General features: G+C 34.8%; 1 protein-coding gene across 3 annotated transcripts in view; it reads left to right on the top strand.

Moving 5' to 3' along the window:
- ADGRV1 (adhesion G protein-coupled receptor V1) overlaps positions 1 to 26,487 on the top strand; it is a 602,883-nt gene that overhangs the window by 65,313 nt on the left and 511,083 nt on the right. For all 3 annotated transcript variants that reach the window (XM_003822773.3, XM_055112209.1, XM_055112210.1), the window contains exons 7-19: positions 823 to 1,388; positions 2,168 to 2,438; positions 2,816 to 3,145; positions 8,719 to 8,895; positions 11,357 to 11,580; positions 16,266 to 16,392; positions 16,486 to 16,671; positions 17,435 to 17,615; positions 18,329 to 18,492; positions 19,592 to 19,715; positions 21,123 to 21,389; positions 25,222 to 25,348; positions 25,966 to 26,183. In XM_003822773.3, the coding sequence (XP_003822821.2) occupies positions 823 to 1,388; positions 2,168 to 2,438; positions 2,816 to 3,145; positions 8,719 to 8,895; positions 11,357 to 11,580; positions 16,266 to 16,392; positions 16,486 to 16,671; positions 17,435 to 17,615; positions 18,329 to 18,492; positions 19,592 to 19,715; positions 21,123 to 21,389; positions 25,222 to 25,348; positions 25,966 to 26,183 (2,962 nt within the window). The remainder of the gene's footprint in view (positions 1 to 822; positions 1,389 to 2,167; positions 2,439 to 2,815; positions 3,146 to 8,718; positions 8,896 to 11,356; positions 11,581 to 16,265; positions 16,393 to 16,485; positions 16,672 to 17,434; positions 17,616 to 18,328; positions 18,493 to 19,591; positions 19,716 to 21,122; positions 21,390 to 25,221; positions 25,349 to 25,965; positions 26,184 to 26,487) is intronic.

Genomic DNA, 26,487 nt, shown 5'->3' with positions numbered 1-26,487 from the left:
ATTTTGATTGTAAATTTGAAAGATCAATCTAATCATAACATTTTATTTTTAAGATAAATAGCTTTGCTTTTTATATTGCTGCTGATGGAGGTAAAAGCATGCATTTTTTTCACTTTTATTTCTAAAATAGAGTTTATGGTGAATGAAAAGCTCACACAGCACAGTGGAGATTAACCCCAAGATTTCTCTGCAGCAGCATAAATAAAAGGAAAAAAAAAAGAAAGAAAAAAATGAAAAGCAAAAATTGCACTTTAACAGTGTCAGCATTTTTCCTAGTAGTGACTCTTACAGCTTTTTCTCCAGAGAGGCATGATGTGTATCTTGAAAAGCATATATTGGTGTCACGTGTTTAACTCCTGAATTAACAACCATTTGGAGAAAAGCAAGAATAATTCACAAGGAAAACTAACAATTTTTATGTAATGTTTAACGTACTTTCCAGATTCTTAGGTATTATTAGACTTTCAGTACTACTTATAAGCATATCAAACTGATAAAACTGATAGAAATGTATGACAGTTTTTTACTGTTTAATCTTTGGAGTTATCTAAGGACCAATTAAGGCTGAAAGACATTATACCTGGACTTCATTACTTGTACTATTGCTTCCTTACGTTTTCTTTTCCTGTCTAAAATACATTATTTACCTGTGGAAAATATTTTATTAATTGGAGACTAAACAAGCCTTTTTATTTGCTCCCTCAGTTAAAGAATTTTTATTTCTATGTAATTGTATTGAAACATAATGACTTGTTACACTTTAGTTTATTTGCAGGTGTTTTGGCTGTTGATGTTTTGCCTCTGTTTATATTCCTTTAACAGGTACCAGAAAATGATGAAATATTTTTAATTCAACTGAAAAGTGCAGAAGGAGGAGCTGAGATTAACACCTCTAGGAATTCCATTGAGATCATCATTAAGAAAAATGATAGTCCCGTGAGATTCCTTCAGAGTATTTATTTGGTTCCTGAGGAAGACCACATACTCATAATTCCAGTAGTTCGTGGAAAGGACAACAATGGAAATCTGATTGGATCTGATGAATATGAGGTTTCAATCAGTTATGCTGTCACAACTGGGAATTCCACAGCACATGCCCAGCAAAATCTGGACTTCATTGATCTTCAGCCAAACACAACTGTTGTTTTTCCACCTTTTATTCATGAATCTCACTTGAAATTTCAAATAGTTGATGACACCATACCGGAGATTGCTGAATCGTTTCACATTATGTTACTAAAAGATACCTTACAGGGAGATGCTGTGCTAATAAGCCCTTCTGTTGTACAAGTCACCATTAAGCCAAATGATAAACCTTATGGAGTCCTTTCATTCAACAGTGTTTTGTTTGAAAGGACAGTTATAATTGATGAAGATAGAATATCAAGGTATGATTTATTTTAAATATATTGCTACCATTATTTTATTATATTATTCCAGATTTAAGTTTTGTGGTGTTGGACACAACAATGAACTGTTAGAATATGTGTCATTTTTTCCCACAAAGTTTCATGACAAACTCAGAAAAGACACACACACACACACACACACACACACACACACACAAAAGAATATGTCATTTTTTCTACCATGGCTTCACTGTTTTCTTTCTTATTTGGAGTGTGATTTAATTATGCAAATGATTCATAGTATAGTAGTTCCCTAGGACGCATTCACATATCTACACCTTCATATTAAAAATACTTTTTTCTGCCAGGCATGGTGACTCACACCTGTAATCCCAGCACTTTGGCAGGCTTGGGGGAGGATTTTCTGAGTCTAGGTGTTCAAGACCAGCCTGGGCAACAAAGTGAGACCCCGCCCACAAAATAAAATAAAATAAAATAAAATAAAATAAAATAAAAAGATTAGCTGAGTGTGGTGGTGTCCACCTGAAGTCCCAGATACTTGGGAGGCTAATGCAGGAGGATTGCCTGAGTCCATGAAGTTGAAGTTGTAGTGAGCTCTGATCACACCACTGCACTTCAGCTTGGGCAACAGAGTGTGACCCAGTCTCAAACAAACAAAAATAACAAATCAGTTATTTTTTTGTTGTATAGATTCTGTTTTTATCAGTGTCTAATGGACAACTTGACATTGGGAAAGCTTATCTAAGGGAAATAAAGTGTACTATGTGACAATATGTATTTCTTTTAAAACATTTAAGATATGAAGAAATCACAGTGGTTAGAAATGGAGGAACCCATGGGAATGTCTCTGCGAATTGGGTGTTGACACGGAACAGCACTGATCCCTCACCAGTAACAGCAGATATCAGACCGAGCTCTGGAGTTCTCCATTTTGCACAAGGGCAGATGTTGGTAACAATTCCTCTTACTGTGGTTGATGATGATCTTCCAGAAGAGGCAGAAGCTTATCTACTTCAAATTCTGCCTCATACAATACGAGGAGGTGCAGAAGTGAGCGAGCCAGCGGAGGTATAACCCTTGTTATGCTTTATGCTTGTTAATATTTCTGTGCTGTACAAGAACCAAAGAATTTGGTCATACACATCAACTTTATGTTTAGTTTGAAGGGACAGGAAAAACACTGGCTTTGCAAATGATAGTTTTCTTACTCAGTATTCCTTCTGAAAATAAATATTTTACCCTCTAAAAAATTCCACAAACTGTGATTTAGGAATATTTCCAAATCTGTTTTTGGTTCATCTTTTGCTCTATTATGTATAAGAAGTCATCATTTTTAGACATAAAATATTAATAAATATTAAAATTAGAATAACATGGAAAATACAGAGTTTGATAATCTCAGATGCGAGAATTCTGTACTTTAATATTTTATTCCTTTACTTCAGCTTTTGTTCTACATTCAGGATAGTGATGATGTCTATGGCCTAATAACATTTTTTCCTATGGAAAACCAGAAGATTGAAAGCAGCCCAGGTGAACGATACTTATCCTTGAGTTTTACAAGACTAGGAGGGACTAAAGGAGATGTGAGGTTGCTTTATTCTGTACTTTACATTCCTGCTGGAGCTGTGGACCCCTTGCAAGCAAAAGAAGGCATCTTAAATATATCAAGGAGAAATGACCTCATTTTTCCAGAGCAAAAAACTCAAGTCACTACAAAATTACCAATAAGAAATGATGCATTCCTTCAAAATGGAGCTCACTTTCTAGTACAGGTACTTGTATGATTAAAATAATCGTAATTTTGGTTAACCTTTAAGTGTACTAATCTGTGTGAAAGAATTAACTAAACATTATTTTGACCTTGTTATTTTGCTGTCATTTATATGTTGTTACTAAAAGTTGTTTAGGTAGTCGGAAGAGAGATTATGCCTACTCCTAAGGTATGTAAGTATAAATAAGACAAGAATTTTTACCAAAGTTAATATTTTAATTAGGTGACATTAAAAGTACACCAGACGTGAAATGCCAGTCATGCAAGTCAGACTGTCATGGATGACATAGTAGAGTAACTTACAAACTATTACAGGGGAGGGCGAGAGAAAGAGAGGCTAACCATGCTTTGAATTGATTTGGGAAAATATGACATAGGAATAGGATTTGTAGGATAAGTATGTTTTCATAATGAATATTGCAAGGAAAATATTTCAGAAACAAAGCAATATGAGATATATATTTTTTCTTTTTTTTTGAGACAGGGTCTCACTCTGTCACCCAGGCTGGAGTGCAGTGGCGGCATCTCAGTTCACTGCAACCTCCACGTCCCAGGTTCAAGTGATTCTCTTGCCTCAGCCTCCCGAGTAGCTGGGATTATAGATGCCTGTCACCACACCTGGCTAATTTTTGTGTTTTTAGTAGAGACGGGGTTTTCCCATTTTTGGCCAGGCTAGTCTTAAACTCCTGATCTCAGATGATCCATGCGCCTGAGCCTCCTAAAGTGCTGTGATTACAGGTGTAAGCCACCACGCCTGGCCCAAGAAAAATTTTATAAATACTTTTAAATAATATATTCAAAAATCAATTTCTTTGTCTAGGTAGACTCTCTGGACCTTCACCTGTTTACTAAAGTCCCCATGACGTATCCTTCCATTTTATACATTTCATTTCTTCTGTTAACCAAAATATTATTTTTATGGCCAAAGTGTAAAATGTCTGCACTCATTTATGATACTGTTGTTGTTTTCCATGTGTTGATTGCTTGATACTTAAAATTCTAAATCAATAAAGGGTACTTATTAAATTATGTAAATCAATTAAATACAGAATCAGGTAGTATGAATGGACTGACAAGGAAAGAGCTAAAATCTTATGTTGCCATACATTGTGCCAACTGAAGTATATAGCAAATGAAATATTCTATTTCACTAATTTCTTTGAATCATGCCACATTTAAATATGTTTCATATTTTGCCTTGATTTTGTTTTATGATGGATTTATTATTCCTTACTCTGGAGTTTCTGATTGTCCCTTTTCTGTATGTTATCTTCACTATATTATTGAGATCTTGCTGCTGTCTTCCTGTGTGTGTTGAATGTTGAGTTTAGCTAAACTAACTGCTTTCTATGCTTGTTTCACATCTGTTGTCTGGGATTTTTTTACTGAACTCCTGAATTTTCTTGATCTGTTGCGTTTCTGTTTTGGGATTATGCTCTAGTTTTGTTGTAGTATATCTACCCTCAAACAAATGTGCTGAAAGTATATATGTAAGGTAAACTTTTTGAGTCTTTGAGCACCTGAAATGTGAAATTTTATACTCATATTGATAGTTTGGCTTGGTAGAAATTTCTGGATTAAAATAATTTATTCTTCAGAACTTGAAAGGTATTGTTGTTAAGCTTCTAGAGTTGCAGATGAGAAATTTGAAGGGAAGGAAATGATTTATCTTTTAGATAACTCGATCTTTGTCTCTGAAAGCTTTTTACAACTGTTCCTTGGTGTTCTGAATTTTGTAAGACTGTGTCAGCACTTGGTAGGGTGACCGTTTTCATTTTGAAGACTCCCGCCTTTTTTTAAGCTGAGCCTCCAGGCATACTTGTGCTGTTAGTGCATTTTTCGAGGACTCTTGTCCAAGGGGCTTAGTGGGTGACCTGTTACGGGGATGTAGGATTTGTCAGTATGTAGGCGACACCTTTTTGTAATATACCTACACAGAGGGAGGCATTTGCCATCTTCCCCAGAGCCCTACACTAATGGCAGTAGATCCTGATCTTCATCTTTATTATTATTAATTTTTGTTTTCTTGCGTCTTCTCCAAGTGGGAAAATTTTCATGTGATGCGAGCTTCTGCCTGTGAGGATAACTCACTCTCTGGAGGACCCTTGGATTTTTCTTGGAGTGGAAAGATGGGGAACACGGCTCTATTCACAATTGTGTCTGGTTTGTCCTGTGGCTTGTGGATGCCAGGGAGTCTGGATCTGTGAAGTGAAATACTGCAAATGGCCACGCACATGACTTGGGCCCTTGTGAGCATTAAGTTAAAACAACTAGAATGCTGCTACCAGAACACATTTAGAGCTATATTTAGAAACTAAAAACAAAAACAAACAAACAGAAAAAACTCTGACTTTATACAAAAACATGACATAATTTGTTTGCTTTTAAAATTGATTTTATTAATATGAAAGTGCATATTGTTTTTACCAGTTCACACTTAAGAGTAGCATTTCTGAAGTTTCAAGACTGTGTGGGATTCAATTTTTTGAGTTTCAGAATTTAATGGAATTTTTTTGACATTAGCACTTGTTTGTCTTCTCTGCTGTCAGTGTCCTCAGGATTTCAGGATTTCAGAACATTCTCATAAGTATATGTTTAAGGGCTTTTTTGGGGATTTTTTTGGTCTTACTGTTCTCCCTTCTGTTTGTCTCCAGTCTTGCATAATCTACAACTCATGCAAGAACCAGATTATTAAAACAAGTGGAATGAGGCAGAGATTTTACACAGTTGCTTTTGCTTTCATGGAAGCCTGGGCATTCTGGCATATGTGGAGTAGTTGCAGTGATGTGATAGAAGTTTGAGAATTGATGATGCAGAAATGTTGTTTTGGAGTTACAGAGAACATCTTTGTTATCATTTTAGCTTTCTAATTTCTTTTCTCATAATGCCTCAAAACTAGTTTTTACTGTGGATAAAGACAGTAAAAACTGTGCTAATATATAAAAAAATCTGTACCAATATCAGTATCCTCTATGTTAAACTTTTAATCTTTTGAAAAAGTCCAATATTTCTATCCAAGTAACCGCAGAGAATTCTTGTATAAATACATCCTTATTAGGAACTTTGTACAAGTCAGATATTATCTTAGCTACTCTGCTTCAGCATTCTATATAAACATGACAATTAATTTTTGATGACACTTGAAAACTAAGAAAAAAGTTGAAGAAGGATGTAATTAATATCTGATTTTTGGTGATCCTGGGTTAGAAAGTTGCACCACTAATTTCAGACTCAATTCTTTATGTATCTATATAGTTAAAACCAAAGGTCTTACAGAGCAGTTAATTTATCACTTGCTTAGGGTGAACAAGGCATTATTAGTCACTGACACAAGTCATTGAGGTTCAAAACAGCTGTAGGTTCTGGAAGGCTAGTTGGAATAAGAGGGTTGTGTAGTTTGCATAGTACATAATGGATGAGCAACTCAAGAATAGGAAGCCTCAGCCTCTGCCTGCAAAGTTGAATGAAACTAAAGAAAGAAGAATTCTTTAGTCACTCCTCATTCTTTAGTAACCCTCTCAGCTAAATACGTTAGTCTGAGATGCAGCTTTTGGCAAGCATGCGGTTACTAATGTGCTGTCCCAGTGGCAAACTATCTGAAATAAAGAATGATTCTTTATGAATGAATAGAGCAGTTTGATTTAGCAGATGGAACCCAGACAAAAAAAGGCTTATGGGCTAGGAAATAAGCCCTGTACAATTAACATTTTCTTTTCCATCAGTTCATTTCATAACCATCTACATTTTCTTTCTATTTGTCAAAAATCCTATATCTAGGATTAATTCTATAACTTTTTTGATAAGTGTAGGGAAATATCACTTATATATTTCTTTCTTTTTAGAAAGTTTTGTGTAAAAATATATTGTTTTTTTCTTGATGCTTAACACAGTATTATCAGTTTAGCTCTTTTTGAATATACAGCAATGACAATGTTCATTCACGAACGTGTGCTTGGTCATACATGACCAGTGTATTTTAGAAATATCTTTGCCTTATAACGATGCACACCCTTATATTTATATACCATTCAAATATACATATTTTATTTAACTTTGTGCTATTTTGTAAGATAAATATATATGTGTATATATATATATATATTCCTTTTCTCTGGAAAGAATGACAGTTATGTGACTTTATTTATCTTTACATTTTATCTACATTGTAAGGTAAATGCAGTATACTAAAGATCACGTTTTATTTTATGTGGCTTCATCTATATGCCAATACTTGACAAAATTGATCAATCTAATTTTTTTCTTTTTTCAAATGAATATTTACCAAAACCAAAATTATTCATGTCTTTCTCCTGTATATGATTTTTTAAAGCAAAATGTGTGACATTTAAAAAAGACATTTACTTTTACTATTAAAATGTACTGTCCATCGCAAAATAGGAGAGAAATCAGTACCAGTCCTGTCCACATGTGGAAAATCAATTTAAATCACAGGTCTACTGGTGATTACTTAGTGTCATCATTTCAATATTATAAAGCCTAACAGAGGGCTTTAAAGAGTGGCAGAGACATGTTTTATTAAGTTAAAAGTTGCATTTTATTTTAATATTTAAAATTCCTATGGTTTTTGCAGTCCTGTGACGATTACCTACCTATTCCTGCATTCCTGAAGTGAACACTGTGTGCATTGATTGAGAAGTTAGGTTTTGAAAAGTTAGAATATTTAAGACGTTGAATGTTTGTGATTTATCAGAATTCTTATAGAGCTCAGATTGTGTAGAAGGGAGGAATTAACAAATATTTATTGTGAAGCTGCTGCAGTTTCAAGTCTATGTCAAGCTCACGTCATGTATTGGGAAAGTGCTGAAAAGGACACAGACCCACAAGAGCTCTGCAGACCTGTTGGGAAGTAAAAATCTGGAATGCATCAAATGATGAGAAACCAGCAATATGTAAAATGTATAACTGCAGGGACACTATATGTTATACATTGCAGTTCTTTAAATGTAAAGATGCATGAAGTTATAAATGGAGTTCTGAGTGGTCTTCTGATACTGGATTTTGTCTGGAGGAGAAGGGAAATGGGGGATGATTGGAAGTGTGGGTCAGTGGAAGACAGGAAGGAGATGTGGATGACTCTCTGATATTTGGCTTTAAGGTCAAGGTAGTTGGATGTAGGTGGCAAGGAGGAAAAGCAGGTGGTGGCACTGGTGATGATACTAGTGAAGGCATGGAACAGGGACAGTGATTTCTGTTTTGGATATTGTATATGTAAGGTGTTTGTGTGACATTTATATGATGTCTGTGGCAGTTAGTTATAATGATTTGGAATTAGAGGGAGAGATGCAGAGATTATTAAGGAGCAGGCATAAAATTATAAGATAAAGGGTTTAGGCAGACCCTTGGGGAATAATAACAATTGAGGGGCAGAAAGAGCTCCAGAGGCCAGGGAAGGAGATTGAAAAGGGATGGTGAATGAGGGAGGAGGAGAATAACATTGCGAAGTTATTGGTGACCTCTACCTATGCTTACTTTGTCGCCCCATGCTGTTAAGCTTTTTTTAAAAATTTATATTCTATCAATTCTTACTACTTTTTGTGTATTTGTTTATTATAGTTGGAAACTGTGGAGTTGTTAAACATAATTCCTCCAATCCCACCCATAAGCCCTAGATTTGGGGAAATCTGCAATATTTCTTTACTGGTTACTCCAGCCATTGCAAATGGAGAAATTGGCTTTCTCAGCAATCTTCCAATTATTTTGCATGAACCAGAAGATTTTGCTGCTGAAGTGGTAAGTAGGCTCTTTCTTACTGATGGGGGCTAATGAGTATGAAGTAATGTACAGACACTATTTTTAAAATAAGATCAGCATATAGGGTTAACATCTTAAAAAGCTTCAGCATGTACAAGAAGCCTTCAGTATGTCATTTGAAATAGGTAACTGATGAGTATGTGATTTTTCCATCATCGTTTACAGTATTAGATAGAATGAAATTGGAACTAATTGCTCACAGTGAGTGTCGGATATTTTGATGTGACAGCTTTCAGATAGTTCTATGACATTCGATACTACAGTGGTAGCCAAACATAAACTTTTTTTTTTTCTTTTTTGAGAGAGGATTTTACTCTGTCGCCCAGGCTGGAGTGCAGTGGCGTGATCTCAGCTCAGTGCACCCTCAGCCCCGGGCTCAATAGATCCTCCCACCTCAGCCTCATGAGTAGCTGGGACTACAGGTGTGTGCCACCACTCCTGCCTATTTTTTCTTTGTATTTTTAGTAAAGATGGGGTTTTGTCATGTTGTCCAGTTTGGTCCCCAACTACTGAGCTCAAGTAGTCCACCTCCCTCGGCCTCCCAAAGTAATGGGATTACAGGCATGAGGCATTGTGCCTGGCCTATAAACCTTTTTTTTTTTTTTTTTTTTCTTAATGGCCAAGACATGGTACCACAGGTGTGCTTGACCTACCTCATTTCTGAGCATTCCATGTGCTTGGGTTGGAGTGAGGGGGCCAGGTTGGGCCTTATGCTTGATGATGGAGATGATAGTGGTAAAGTTGTGGAATGCTAAATCTTAAGAATTTTTTACTTTATATATACAATATATGTAAATTTTTGCATATAGACATACAAAACATTCACATGCACAGCACCCCATCCCTCCCCTTGCCCCCACCCCGACATGCCCTGGTTGAATTTTTCTCTTAGGGGTGGCTCTTCCTTCAGCCTTACCATTTCCTGAGTCATAGTTGATCCCTGAGACCTTCTCCAAGTCCCCCACACTTAAATTTGATTTAAACCTAGTTGAGGTTTAGATCAGAAAGAAGGAGAGCTGTTTTTGTTATCAAAGCCTTATGTTAAAATATGGTGACCTCAATTTCCATTGTATATTAGCTTCTATAAATGGACAGAGAAGTTTCATTTTTCAAGATGGTTTTGATTTTTCATATTTTTCTGAATACACTCTTTTCTTCTTAAAACGGAAAAGCATTTAGTTTGCTCTTAAAGAGTGGATTGCTTTTATCTTAGATAGCTGTAAATTTACCATTTCATATTTTTCCCTTAAGAAAAATTAGCTTTTAGGAAGTTTTGGGCTCCTTGGACCTGCATTCTTCCCTGTTGGGAAACAGCAGAAAAACTAGGAGTTTTCCTTTGTTTGTTCCAGATACAGCCTGGATGATGCCCACTCCCTCAAGGTGATTCAGGGCCCCAGCCCTCTGTTATAAGAATCTTTGCTCACTAGTCTCAGGTTATGACGATTGTTAGCTGAAGTAGCAGAATGATTAATGGAGAAAATGTCTTGTTTTTTTTTTTTTCCAAGATGAGCATAAAGGGCAAAGAAAAAATAAAACAGGATACTCCTCTTTTAGGAGCATAAAAAGAATAGTGTAATCTAGCATTAAATATTCCTTTATATTCCGCCTTTGAAAAAAACTTCATCATGATATGCAGTGATCCTTTTATTATACATTTTTTAAAGTGTACTACCCTTGAATGAAACCTCCAAATACAATTTGTTTCAGAATTATTATAATAGCTTCCATTTATTTAGCTTATACTGTGGAGAGGCACTGTCCTAGATACTTTACTTAAACAATTCCTAATCCTCACCACAAACTTGCCAAATAGGGAATCATTAGCTTTATTTCACATGAGAAAATTAGGATCAGAGAGGTTAAGTAACTTGCTCAAGGTAACCCAGAGTCATGATAAAAATATCTGATTTTATTTCTATGGTATTTATCCTATTGGTTAGAATTTTTTTTTAATTTTACCCCCATCACTTAGGATGTATTTTATATGAGATAATTTTCCAGTTTTAATCACTGGAGTTTATTTTTCAGTTTATATTGTGATAGTAAGTTCATTTTATTTTCAGAGAACCTCTGATGGAAATATATTCTTTAGCAAGATTGCTGTATGTTTTTCACAATTCTTTGGGTTTTAAAATATTTGCCTTTTATTAAGACAAACCCAGATTAGACACATTTTTGGGTGAGGGTAGTTTTGTATATAAATTTGATTAGCAAAAATTAATAAAAATATATCTAAAGTGATTTCCATGCTTAAAGGATTGTTTGGTTGTGTTTTAATGCATTTAATAGTTCACTTCTCTATATAGAATACATATGTTCACACAGTACATATATGTACAAATATGTACATATATGTACAAACTAATATCAATACCAAAGCTTATATAATTTCTGAACATATATTTTAGAAGAAATTGTTCTGTTCTTTTCTTTTTATAAGGTATGCATTCCCTTACATCGGGATGGAACTGATGGCCAGGCTACTGTCTACTGGAGTTTGAAGCCCTCTGGCTTTAATTCAAAAGCATTGACCCCGGATGATATAGGCCCCTTTAATGGCTCTGTTTTGTTTTTTTCTGGGCAAAGTGACACAACAATCAACATTACTATCAAAGGTGATGACATACCGGAAATGAATGAAACTGTAACACTTTCTCTAGACAGGTAATAACCCATTTAGGTAATGTTTAGTATCATTTATGTTTGAGTTCTCTTCAATAACTTTGATTTTTTTTTACTCTTTTTTTTCTATATAAAGTAAAAAAAAAAGTCAAGTAAATAGTGTTATACTGGCCTTCAGACTTTTCTGTTATTTGTTGATGGCTTCTGATTAGACTATGAGTATAATTATATCTTTCAGTGAATTTTTACCCTGCTTTTCATTGTGAAGAAGCACTACAGAGAGAATTTATGGAAGGTATCAGATAAATATGAAACATAGCTAATATGTTGTTATATTAAAAAAAATAGGCACCAGCATATCTAAAATGTTAGGTTAAGCAAACAGTTCTGCTGGCTTTATGTTCAACAGAAGAGAGGACTAGAGCTTGTGAGTAAAAAGAAAACATTAATCTTCATGTAATAAAATTCTCTTTTTTACATGGAACTTAAACATTAATTTTATGATTATTTTCTAAAGAATCAAAAATTGCACAAAATTCAGAGATACCTTTTCAGTAATAAATAATAAGAATCAACAGCGTTTCTCAGTGGGTAATTTATATTAAGAAAACTTCACAATCTCTCAAAGAGTTTTTTTTTCAGTTTTTCAGAAAATCCTTTCTAAATATATAAAATACTGTGTTTAATGATTTAATAATTCTAAAAAATCAGAATCAGTCTTATCCCTAACACAAGTCTCTTTATATGAAAGTTGATTCATATTAGAGAAGGTTACTGTGACTTGAGGGCTTTGTGCAATTCAGATTTAGAAACAATAAAATTCAAGATAAATTCAAGGGACATTTTGTGTTACATTATTCAGGACTAAAGTAGTAAAAGTTATTTTATATAGTCCATGGATCTCTCTATAACAGTGTCTTATAGATTTTTCTTTGTAGATGCTTTGTCTAAACACATTTTTAAAAATCTGATGAGTAACTGATTTTTATTTTTATGTGAAAGAAAAGTATAGAATGTAAGCAACAAATTATTGAATGTCCACTGTTTCTTTTGCTTTCTTTCAAAACCACGTTGTGTTTACTTCCTTTCTTACATAAAGAGTAAAACAAAACAACCAAAATACCAAGCAAACAAAAAAACCAAAAAGCAAAAACCAATTTACAACACACACACACACACACACACACACACACGCTCGTGCGCGCACACACACAGAGTCTAGATGACTTATGGTTTTAATATATGTTTCAGACTCGATCTTAAGAAAAGGTATTTCATACGATAAAAAAAATCAGTAAAATGTAATGAAATGTAAATTGGAAATTATTTTTTTCATTTTTGTTTTTTTCCTTAAGTAAGGTGTAAGCATTCAGTGGACAATCTTGAAAACAACTAAAGAAACAGAAACAGTGATGATAAACCAATGCTGTGGGAATCCATAGAAACTTTGTTAGCTTAGCTGACAGTTTCTACTCTCAACTAAATGTTTAAAGAATGATTTACACTATCCATCTGCAAATTGATAGTGACTATTCTTTATATTCTTTCTAACTATTCATTTTTAAATCTTATGTAAACATTTGAAATTAAGTATAATTTTTAAGGGTTTATTTTGTTCTTCTTTTTCTATCTCCTATGGGTAAAAATAGTACATAGTAAAAAAAGTACATAAGGAAGTACAAATCATGAGGTAGAAAATTTCAGAAATTATTGGTTCTTTTCAAATAGAGGAAATTAGTTCAAATATATATTAAAATGTTTTAATTTGATTAGTAATTGGTGCATACTTGTATTATCTCATTTGTGTGTGAACAAGAATGAGCAAATTACATTTGAGTGTTCAGAAGCATTTAGTTAAATAAAATCTAGATACCATATTTTATCAAAAACTCCCTCTTAATTTTGCAAATTTTTAACAAAACTTGAGTGAAAGAATAAATGAATGATAGCAAGCATGATTACAATAAATCACATCACAATATTGCAATGAAAATAGTTAACAGTTTATTGTGATAACAGTTTATAATTTCCTCTCAATGTCAAATCCAAGTTCAAATTCTCTATATTTCAACTCAATATAGACAAAAGTTGCCCTGATACTAAAAAACTTGTGGTGCTTTCAAATAACATGCTGGTTAAAAATATTCTATTTAGTTTTCCTCAAATCACAAACAATGTCATTATGCCAGTTTATTTCAGAAAAATTTTGGTGTATGTGGTATATAACCCTATATTTATAAATGGTGCATTTGACTTTAAAAATGAAGCTCTAGGGCTCTACATTTGACATGTGCTTTCAAGGCTGTTTGAAAATGAAATACACTGTGGATTTGGAAAAGTGTTTTGGTTTCCTGATGCCAAGTTGTATTTAAGTAATTTTTGGCAGAATTAAAAGGTACAATGATATGGCTTCTTCAGTATATTCCTGTGCAAATGATATAGGTATAGATTTCTCTAGTTACACAGTTTTGTTTTTTCTGACTCAAAGAACAACTGGCTTTAGATCTGAGACTAGAGGTTTTTATTTTTTTTTAAATCTAATTAAAGCTACTAAGTAATTATAAGCAGGGCTGAATGAAATTTGTTCAGCTGCTGCGGTTTGTGAGCCTGTACAGTGCTTGGCAGGCACAGGCGCCTTGGAGGAGGCCTGGAAAGGAATGTCTTGAATGGGTCTTGACAAGCTTGCTGGCCATGGGGTCATCTTCCATAAGTGGGAACTGCCGAACCTCTTGCTAGCATTTGTCAATAGCAAAGAATCCAGGGTGCAGAGTTCCCATAAAACGCACATTACTAGCTCTTGGGAAAAAAGGAAGCCTTTCTTTAGCTTTATTTTTCCCTTGCCATTCTAAGTTTCTCACAGTATTAGTGAGATTTTAGCAAATGGTGCCCTGCCTCCTTTTTCCCCTTCCCACACTTCTTTCTGTGTTGACAGGGTAGAAACTGAAAGGTTTGTCGTGTATTTTGGGTAAGTGTACAAAATAATACCTTGTTTTTGGTGATTCAGTATTTTGTTTTGCAAGTGATTGTTTTTGGACAAGGCTGCTGTTCTGCATGATTACAGGTCTTGGGAAATTTTGCTTGTCCACCTGGCCATGCATGCTTTGTGTGCAGTTTCATTTTCTAATGATAAGGGGAGCTTACACAAAGTTGTTTATTCATTTTTGGTCCTAAGAGTTTTGCACTGTGAATGCATTTAAAGTATTTTGAAATTTGAGAATTAGTGTAATGACATTTAGACGAACTTAAAATTTTTAACTTTCCCTGTAGGTCCACATAACCTCAAGAACAATTACTGTGCTGTACTTCTGAAATTTTTACCCAACATCTTTTATGAATCTTGTAGCTTGTTTAACAGAGAATTAGCAATCAATTGTCTGAACGGTTCCATTGGTTTTCTGAGTGCCTCTAAGCAATTTCTTGCTTATATCTCAGAGCCGTATACAGAACTTTTCAGAATTTGCATTTCACTTAAGGGTAGCATATTTTAAGAAAGTTTAAAAATAAATTTGTTTAATGTTCAGAATGGATTTTTATATTTTGCATTCTGATCCAGTTTTTTCTTTCCTAGCTTATGTGGATATAAGAAATTTTAATTAATGAGGATATTGATATAAATGATGGACAAATTTGGTATGAAAATTATGACTGTTTTAACAATATAAAATAACTCTCCTATTATTTAGACTATTCTGTGGCCACTAGCATGCTAGGTATTATCAGATTTCTAAAAACTAGGGAAGGATGTCAATTCAGATTCTCTGTTAAATAGGAAGTGAGCTTTTTTTCTATATATTTCTACATATGAATTGTGATTTCATCGTGATTTGAAGTCTGAGCATGAATATATTTTTGGTTCAATAGGACGTGACATTTCGCAAGGTTTAGAGCAGCTTGCAGGATTGATAATTCTTAAGAGCCTGCTGGCTTTTAAACTCTCAGAACATTGCAGTCCAAGTCCCTTTGATCATTCTAATTATGCTTTGAACGTTAAAACCAGAAATTTAAAAAACATGTTGTTTTAATATGTTCTTTTGGAGATACGTAGGAATTGGTATAACATGTCATGCATCTCAGATCTATTCTATTCTTTTTTTTCTTATATTCCCTACATTTTCTTTTATACTAAAAGAAAAAAAAGCACAGGTTTAAAATTAAGGAGAATAGAAGGCATTTGAAACCACAACATATTCCTAAAATGTAATCACAATTGTGTTTATTTTTTATCAGCGTGGCTTGCTTTAGTCCATTTAGTTATCCAGCTATTATGTGCTCTATTCAGTTAGTATAATCTTATGTAATGAGTTTTAAAAATAAATTCAAGTGTATGAAAAATTGAAACACAATTTTGTTTTAAGCTATCTTCTAACTACATGTTACAAATTAAATTTTTCTAAAACTGGAATCAAATCTGCAAATTTTGATGCTTTATATAAATATATTGATGACATTTGGTTACAGTATTCTTGATATACATATGTAGTGTTTGGTTTTTGTCAAATAAAAAAAGATGTAATGAATTCAGAAATAGAAGTTCTTTCGTAACTGTTATGAGTAAAACTGTTTTGATCTTAAATGATTGCAACACATGTGAATTCACTTAAAGTCTAATTCCTCATAGACTTCCTTTTCATTATCTGGAAGAGTTGTAAATATTGCCTTAAAAGCCTGCAAAATTCAGAAGTAAAACTGGAAGTAGCGGGTGCCATTTTTCCCTCTGACTTCTCTAGGGTTAACGTGGAAAACCAAGTGCTGAAATCTGGATATACTAGCCGTGACCTAATTATTTTGGAAAATGATGACCCTGGGGGACTTTTTGAATTTTCTCCTGCTTCCAGAGGACCCTATGTTATAAAAGTAAGTATGAAAAAAACTTCCATTTATTCTGTGCTCACAACTTTAGAAGAATGATCTCAAAGGGTTTCAACTTTTGTGGATTTGTTTTTAAAGGAAGGAGAATCTGTAGAGCTCCACATCATCCGATCAAGGGGGTCCCTTGTTAAGCAGTTTCTACACTACCGAGTAGAGCCAAGAGATAGCAATGAATTCTATGGAAACACAGGAGTACTAGAATTTAAACCTGGAGAAAGGGAGATAGTGATCACCTTGCTAGCAAGATTGGATGGGATACCAGAGGTATGGGATTTTATATTTTCTTTGTGTTTCTCTGTAAGATTGATAGTATTTGGTATATTATGAATATAAATATTTTGAATATTGGCAAAGAGACAGGAAAGAGGTGGGCAAGAAAAGACTGAGAAGTACATAGATTTGGAAAGTTTTTAACAAAAGGTTAAAAAATGAAGACTCATTCATATTAGAATGGTGTATTTTTGCTCCACATAAAGAAATAGCAAACAATCTTAGACTTTCAGTGTGTGATCAGTTTTCATCTCCTTTTAGCTTTATTCATGTTAAGGCTTCCTTTAGGTAATATGTATTGACTGAACTTTTAATGATGTGGTTTTAAACTGAAGAAATTTTGCTATAGAATTACTTTGTTCAAAAAAAGAAATTTGAGTTTTATATTAATGGAACCAGGTATAGTTCTATTAGGCTTACTCACCAATACATGTGTAACTTTAATTTTATTTTATTCACTTTTGTAAGTTTAAGTGACTAGATCATCAGAGATACCATCCACTTTTCTTACCATCTTAGAGTAGTATCATTGTTTCTCTTTTTCTCTTTTTGGACAATGTATACGTATTTCTGGTGTCTCTCTTAATTGATAGGAGAATGTTAATTTTTAAAGAAATAATACCACCTCTTTTGTCCTTTCAGTGAGTTATATGCTTCTGAAACTTTGAGTATGTTAATATTCTTGAATATTTATGTTTTTAAATTTGTTGTGAAAAGTCAACTTTATAATTTCCATACTTTGACACATTCATTTTAGTTGGATGAACACTACTGGGTGGTCCTCAGCAGCCACGGAGAACGGGAAAGCAAGTTGGGAAGTGCCACCATTGTCAATATAACGATTCTGAAAAATGATGATCCTCATGGCATTATAGAATTTGTTTCTGATGGTCTAATTGTGATGATAAATGAAAGCAAAGGAGATGTTATCTATAGTGGTAATTTATTCTGTGTCTTGTATTTCTGTTTACTGAAGGAGAAATATAATTTTTTTAGTTATTTCTTTAGTAACTAGTTATTTCTAGTTGCTCACCCTGCCTTAGAAATTACACATAGTGCGGAAGTTTTTTTTAGAATCATATTTAGGACCATGATTTTTATTTCTTACATAGTATCGTGATGATACTGATGACTTCAGTTATATTTTGATACCATTTAAGCATATGCAGTGCAACTCAAACACTCAAGATTGAGTCCATCCAAATAGCAAGAACCTTAAAACTAAGAACTACTGCTACGGAACTATTGAGGTGACAGGAAATGATAAATAGTTTATTTTTAGAGCAGTGTCTGTCTGGATAAGGAAATCACACTTGAGCATGCAGCTTCCAGTAACTGCTTTTAGCAGATATCCTTACAGGACTTTATGATAGGTGTGCCTAATTCATCATCATTCTGTTTCCCATGCCGACTGACTTCTAAAATCCCAAACTAGAAAAAAATGAGTCCATTTACTTTATTTATTATATACCTACAGAGGGAGGAACAGGCTAATATTTTTTTATATGTACCTTAAAAGCTGTGCTAAGCAAATAGTTGGCAGTTATTAAAAAGAGGTGTTGTTTTTATTTTTATTTAACCAATTTCTTTACTCATCATTTTAAAAGTTTCGTATGTGTTCATATATATTATGTATGTTTCCATTTCACAGCTGTTTATGATGTAGTAAGAAATCGAGGCAACTTTGGTGATGTTAGTGTATCATGGGTGGTTAGTCCAGACTTTACACAAGATGTATTTCCTGTACAAGGGACTGTTGTCTTTGGAGATCAGGAATTTTCAAAAAATATCACCATGTACTCCCTTCCAGATGAGGTAAATATTGCATATAACTTTCTGCCTTACTTGTTGTAGTTGATCAATAATTATTTTTTATTAAATAATTAAACATCTGGTAATATATTTTGTGATAAAAGTTTGTGATAAAGAACTCAGGTGTGACAGTGTCTGACCATAAACCAAAAGAGCAGTATTATGTTTTGGTTTCCCCGAAGACATGGTGAACTCTAGAACTGAGAGTGGTCAGTGACACTGCTCATGTATCCAGTATCAGGGATTCTTAGTTGGAGAGGCGAAGCCCTCGGCTTGTATTTAGTCCCTTTGAAGGCAAGGTCATCTATCAAGTGTCCTGTGGTGCAGTCTCAGCACCAGGACATGGGGTCGCATGAGTCATGGACCAAACATGGCATTTCTTCTTACAGATAGTAAAGAGAAAGATCTTAGTAACAACAGGAAGTGAACCTTTCCTAGGAGAGTGACACTTAGAACAGCTGTGGAGGCCAGTCCCCTCTCCCTCAGACCCATTCCTCAAGAGACAAAATTCGAACACCTTTCTGTTTTAGGGGGAGGGGAGCACCAGTTCACAGGGATGATGTGAAGAAGAAACAGTGTCCACCTGGGGATCCATTTAGGCTCAGAAATGTGGGGAATCAAATCTTGTTAGGACATGGAGTGAGGCCTTTATGACCCATGCAGTTAAAACTTCAGTAAGGTTTGTAAGAGGCCTTTGTGAGCTGGCTGAGCTTTAGTTACTCTAAACTCTGCTCTAAATGTTCAAAAAGTTATTTTTATGTTTCATCTTAAAAATCAACATGTTTCCCATTTTCCTGCAGAAATAATATGACCTCTGTGGTATATCAGTTTTTAGCTTATATAAGGCAAAATATCTATATTTCCATTAAATTTCATAGTTAGTCTAAATGAAGTGGCTGTTTGTATGAATGCACATGAAACTAATTTTTGGGGGGGGTCTGAGTCTTACCTGAATGTGTTAGGGGAAGTTCTGCCTCCGAAAAGGAAATGAATAATAGTAGTGTTAATGGTGCTTTTTTTAAAAAACTGAATAATTTAAGAATATATAATGTAATTTATATGTATAAGTCACCTGACTTAAAACGTGTAACATTTTCCAAAGATTCCAGAAGAAATGGAAGAATTTACCGTTATCCTACTGAATGCCACTGGAGGAGCTAAAGTGGGAAATAGAACAACTGCAACTCTGAGGATTAGAAGAAATGATGACCCCATTTATTTTGCAGGTGGTATTGCTGTCTTATTTGAATGAGTTTACATATTTCTTAAACAGTATAAATGTATATATGCACATGCATGTATACATTTATGTGCACGTGCGTATATACATTTATATACATATATATTTAGCAATTTTTTTCATTGAACATTTTCAATAAACCACAATTGATGCTTGTTTAAAGATTTTGTAATTCATTCGAGGATTGTTATTTAATTGTTCGAAGTTTTAACTAATACTTCAAAAATTTTTTGAAGCAAAAAGAAAATAAGTACTGTTTTATTATCTTTTTCCCCCTTTCAAATTTCTAGGTATTTTTTTTTCTTTTGTGCAGAAAACACTTCTCCATGTGATTTCTTCAAATAAACAGTCTAGTTGGTTCAGGGCTAGATTATGTATTAGAAGGACCTGAGTATTATGCCTAATGGTTGGCCATACACTATAATAACTAATTTTTAAGGGAAATATTAACTAAAATTTGTTTGTTTTGCCACTTTAATGCTTTCTTCAGAACTGTCTTTGGCCACCTGAGGCATCTTTCGGTTTTGTTTATGAAACGGTTGATGTGTAACTCTTTCTTGAATCCTTGTTGTCAGCTATATATGGGTTAATTTACCTAATGCAGGAATTGCAGGAATCTTGTAAGCCTTTTGTATTTTATTGATTTGTATTCTTTCTTTCTTCTTCTTCTTCTTTTTTTTTTTTTTTTGAGATGGAATATTGCCCTGTCACCAGGCTGGAGTGCAGCGGCGTGATCTCGGCTCACTGCACCCTCCGCCTTCTGGGTTCAAGTGATTCTCCTGCCTCAGCCTCCTGAGTAGCTGGGACTACAGGCGCACACCACCACGCCCAGCTAATTTTTGTATTTTTAGTAGAGACGGGTTTTCACTATGTTGGCCAGGATGGTCTTGATCTCTTGACCTCGTGATCTGCCCGCCTTGGCCTCCCAAAGTGCTGGGATTACAGGCGTGAGCCACTGCGCCCAGCCTGATTTGTATTCTTAACCTTCAGTTAATGTGTACTTAATGAATTAGCCTTATGTTCAACCTTCTGGTAACTGCTGTGACAAATATAAAACATAAGATCTCTGGGCCTGTTCTCAAGGAAGTTACATCCTCAACTTAGAAATGAGGTTTATGAAATAGTAAGCAGAGGATTTGAAATAGCATGCAATTTGCTGACAAATTCGATGTTGAAGATAATGGATTTTTGTAGGATTAAGGCAAGAGGATGGCCATTGACTGTTGAAATAATCAGAGGGTAGTCATGTCAGAGTTGGGAACAGAGCTAATTATTTTGGCAAAGACACAGTACAAGGCTTCTCTCTTGGAGGGCAGGGAGAAGCACAATGTGATCTGAAAATATGTGATGGAATCAGAAAAGCTCATGTGTTCTTTCTTTGTGGATATTTCAGAACCTCGTGTAGTGAGGGTTCAGGAAGGTGAGACTGCCAACTTTACAGTTCTCAGAAATGGATCTGTTGATGTGACTTGCATGGTCCAGTATGCTACGAAGGATGGGAAGGCTACTGCAAGAGAGAGAGATTTCATTCCTGTTGAAAAAGGAGAAACGCTCATTTTTGAGGTTGGAAGTAGACAGCAGAGCATATCCGTATTTGTTAATGAAGATGGTATCCCAGAAACAGATGAGCCCTTTTATATAATCCTCTTTAATTCAACAGGTAAGTAAATTATGCTTTTTTATGGCAGATCTGCCTCAGTGCTTTAATAAGATGAAATTAAGCACTGCAGTCCAATAATGAGGACAAGTAGGGCCTAACTACATTTGTACTATTCAAGAGTAAAATTATTTCATTGCTTTCTTGAGAAATGGGGTGAAGAATATATGTGTTGAACCTTTATGTACTTGGTATACTTTATGACATCCTTTTTAACCTTTTCTTTACGATATGGCACAAATAGAAAATTCTGATATATAAGTAAGTGAATTCTTACAGCTAAAAGTAACAGGACTTGGGAATACGGCTTCCCTAGGTATTGCTTAGTCACCCAGCGACTTAAGGGATAGGTATCCTGTAGCATTTTCCTTGGAGCAGGGTGCTGGCACACTTGATTGGGAAGCTTAATTCTGTAGGCAGCTAACCTCAACTGTTTGATAATTCTCTGGAGCCATGGCCAAAATGAATGACAGTCTGCAAGGGAAAAAGATGTGTTCGTCCTTCTCCATACCGTAAATGAAACAGGATGTTTTAACCCCAGTCTTTGGCATTTGAGAATGTTTTGGCTCTACCTTCTGTAAATTGGAAAGGCCTATGGCTTCTCTTGATAGTTATTTTATTCTTTTAATAGTACAAGGAGTTTTTTTTTTCCTTGAACCTTTTGAGAGTAAGCTAAAGACATGATGTCCTATCACCCTAAATACATTAGTGTATTTTCTCCTATAGAGATGCCCCCATGAGCTCTAACATTTGCATCGGGTCACCATGATGCCCTGTCTGCCACCCCCAGTGGAATGCCAACGTTGTGTTCCACCTTGTGCCTTTTGGACTGAAAGACTGAGGAAGAGAAAGAGATCTCTTACTTATTGTTTTAGCTGTGTCTTTCATTCTCCCTATCTCTTTGACTTTCTTCATTGCTGTCTCTGTTTCTATTCCGCTTCCTCTTTTTCTCCTTTTGTCTTTCTCTGCCTCTCATTTTTCACATAGCTTAACAAAGAAGTTAAAACTAAAAACTATTATCCTGTGAGGAAAATTTGAATTTGTAGAATAAACCCACAAGGGCAATTTCACAATTGCAAAAAACATCGTCAGATCTTACGTAGACTAAAAACATTTGGTGAATCCATTCGTTGTTCTAAAATTTAAATGAAAGGAGTTGCTACAGATAAAAATAATTTTAGTGAAGTAAAAGTGGAAAACAAAGTTTTACTGTGAAATACAGAAAAGCAATGAAAGAATGATATTATTAATATTATTTTTTACGGAGTCTCACTCTGTCACCAGGCTGGAGTGCAGTGGTGCAATCTCGGCTCACTGCAACCTCTGCCTCCCAGGTTCAAGTGATTCTCCTGCCTCAGCCTCCCGAGTAGCTGGGACTACAGGTGCACACCACCATGCCCAGCTAATTTTTTTATTTTTAGTAGAGACGGGTTTTCACCATGTTAGCCAGGATGGTCTTGATCTCTTGACCTTGTGATCCACCCGCCTCAGCCTCCCAAAGTGCTGGGATTACAGGCGTGAAAAATGATATTATCTTAATAGAATTTATTTACTCTAGAAATAAGTTCTTGATGACATTTATTAACTTAGTGTGATTCTGGTAAACATTTTTGTCTCAAAAATATCACTGTGGTTAAGCTATCATTAGGAAAAAAACGCCAATATGGTTAAATAGTGAATGAATCAAAACATCCTGAACCTTTTGTAAAGAGTAGGGGAACTGACTTTTTTTTTTCTTTTTTGAGATGAAGTCTCACTCTGTTGCCCAGGCTGGAGTGCAGTGGTGTGATCTCAGCTCACCGCAACCTCTGCCTCCTAGGTTCAAGCAATTCTCCTGCCTCAGCCTCCTGAGTAGTTGGGACTACAGGCTCGCACCACCACACCCGGCTAGTGTTTGTATTTTTAGTAGAGACGGGGTTTCATCGTGTTGGCCAGGCTGGTCTAGAACTCCTGACCTCAAGCAATTCGCCCGCCTGGGCCCCCCAGGGTGCTGGGATTACAGGCGTGAGCCACCGTGCCTGGCCAGAAATTGACGCTTGAAAAAGAGGTTTAGTTAGTTTGTGAAATATGTCATTGGGAAAATATATTTATTAATATTTGATTTTGAGAGAGAGAGAGAGAGGGAGAACACAAGATGTGATTGGGTTACTGGCCTGAGGTATGTGTGCTACCTCGTACTGCTGCTGCATTTGTCTTTAATATTTTTCCAGAAATGATGACATTTGAGAATCCAATTACTTTCGTTAAGAAGGCTCAGATGACAAAAATCTCTAGAGCTTGTGATTTTTTAATACATCCTTTCTTAGCTCTTTCCTCCTTTTCGATGTCAAAACATCAAGGACTTGTGGGACCCATGATGGGACACTGTAGAGGCAGCATCTCTGACATGACCTAGTGCTGGCAGTGGCTGTTTATCCTGATGCTAATCATTTAGAGCATATGCTCTGATATTGGATCAAAGGATATGGCCATCCTTCAAGCCCTTGTTAAATATTGCTAGTTCATCTTGCAGAGAAACAGAATGAATTTTCAGCACCACTGGGACATGTTTCATTACAAATGCATATGATAATAGAACCCTGCCAAAATTAGGTTTTATTATTATTTATTTTTGTTAGATTTTATTATATGCTCTTTATTTATTGTCAGCATTTTCTACACAATGATTTGCTATTTTTGTGTCTTTTTTCCATTGAATTATCAAGTGAAGTTGAGTACAGTTGTATATTTATATAATTTTTATTGATGAGCTGGTTTGCTATATATAAAATTTGTTTCTATAATTTTAGCTGTAGGTGTTGTATACATCTGTTTTTGAAAGTGTTAGTTGCATCAGTTCAGTAATAAATAAATTCTGCACACCGGTTACTGAGCATCTATTTTTCTAGGGCATGGAATTGAATAAGAATCATTAGTCCAATGAGCTTATAGTAAAATTGTGTGTATGTCTGTATGTGTATGTATGTGTGTGTGTCCCAATATAATATGATCATTGTTATGATAGATTGACAAAGAGCAAAGTGCCGTGGGAGCACACTGGAGGGGCACTTAGCTTAACCTGGGGATTCAAGGAAGAATTCCTGGAAGAGTTGTTGCTTGAGCTGGGTTCTCAGGAATGATAAGTTAGGTGAGTGAAGATGGGAAGGACTTTTGCTCCCCTGTGCAACAGCTGGAGTAAAGATGAAGAGATAGGCACTTCAGGGAAGTGATGAGAAGAGACCCAATGTGTAGGCAATAACAGTGCCAATCTACTGTGCAAAGAACTGGAGTAGAAAGGAATCAAGCCCAAACCATGGAGATTGCTTTGTTCTATGTACAACCAGATCAAACTTTGCTGCCTGAAGGCAGAGATGTAAAGGGAAACACTCAAGCCAGTGATTCCAATGAACACAGACAGTAGTATTTTTATGTTATTGGGTAGTCCTTTATTATTTTTATGAAATAAAAGAATCCACCTAAGAAATTTGAAAATAGAAGAAATTATGTTTTTAATTTCTAATTAAGCTATTGAAGGTATATTCCTTTTGTGAAGAAAAGTGTGTTTTTCAATAAAATAGTTCATTTGTAACTAAAAAAAATGGGAACTATTTCATCTTGAAATTATGTAGGCATCTCTCTTTCTCTCTCTCATTGTATGTATGTTTGTACGTATGTGTGTATACATAAACATCTTTGGAAATATGGAGCAGTATTTTGCATTTATTGTATGACCTTCAGTGAGGAAATTCTTGCTGAAATTTTCAACTTAATTGTAAACTTTCTTAATTTAAAAGTATAAATTTTACAGCAAGTTAGCTACTTCTTTGTTATTTTGTCTTTTCCACTTTTAATTTAGGTGATACAGTAGTATATCAATATGGAGTAGCTACAGTAATAATTGAAGCTAATGATGACCCAAATGGCATTTTTTCTCTGGAGCCCATAGACAAAGCAGTGGAAGAAGGAAAGACTAATGCATTTTGGTAAGCATATGTAGATAAGGCAAGTTTAAAATTGGGTGAAATAAAACCATTAAGTATGTGAAATTCTGAAATATTCCTTCAAAATTTAAAAATTGGTTAAGAATTGAGTAATTTCAAAGTTGGCAGTCTGAATGAGTGGTAAACTTTGTTTATGCTGTTGCCACTTATCTTCAAAAAAAAAAAAAACTTTTAGCTAGTAAGCAGAAATTATTCTCCCCACCCCCCTCGTTCAAACTTCAATCCTTTGTGAGACTGAGAAACTTGAATTATTCAAGATCTTCAGGAACTCTTCTCTCAGATGATATGTGACTACCCCCACCCTGTACTTTGCTTTTGGAAAACTTTTTCCAACTGTCATTTAGTATTTTTCGATGGAGCTTAGAATTTATCTTTCAGTTTGGATTTTGAAGACAAGACTTTTATGACTGTTTCTCTTTTATTAAAGTTCTACCTCATTCTTCTCTTCCCATGAAATTCTTCATAGTTTGCCTCGTAGAACCAGCTGGTTTGTTTCTTTTAAGACAATAGATAGTAAAAATATGTTTCCTTAATAACACAGGAAGCTCTCATTAGAGTAAGATTCACTACTTATAAATTTTCTTTAATTTATTTTGTAGGATTTTGAGGCACCGAGGATACTTTGGTAGTGTTTCTGTATCTTGGCAGCTCTTTCAGAATGATTCTGCTTTGCAGCCTGGACAGGAGTTCTATGAAACTTCAGGAACTGTTAACTTCATGGATGGAGAAGAAGCAAAACCAATCATTCTCCATGCTTTTCCAGATAAAATTCCTGAATTCAATGAATTTTATTTCCTAAAACTTGTAAACATTTCAGGTACTGTGTTTTTCCGTGTCTTATTTTATTTCCATGTCTTATTTATACTAAATTTTACATTTTGTACTTAGATAATTAGAGCCATATACAAAATGCAATTGGTGAAGTATTTGTGTCATGACTATCTGGTTTTAAATGTTAAAATACCCTTCTTGATTCAAGTGTTATTCTTAACATTCACTTTTTTGATATCTTAGTTTGGTTCAGTTTTAGGGATGGAGGCCTACATCCATCCTCCAACTTGCAAGTAGACTTTCTCCACACCAACTATAGTGTCTCCAACAAGACATTAGTGGAAGGTAGG

This window comes from Pan paniscus, chromosome 4 (genome assembly GCF_029289425.2).
Source record: "Pan paniscus chromosome 4, NHGRI_mPanPan1-v2.0_pri, whole genome shotgun sequence".
Classification (NCBI taxonomy): Eukaryota; Metazoa; Chordata; class Mammalia; order Primates; family Hominidae; genus Pan; species Pan paniscus.
Note: the sequence above shows the minus strand (reverse complement) of the source record. Positions and strands in the feature narration are given on the sequence as shown.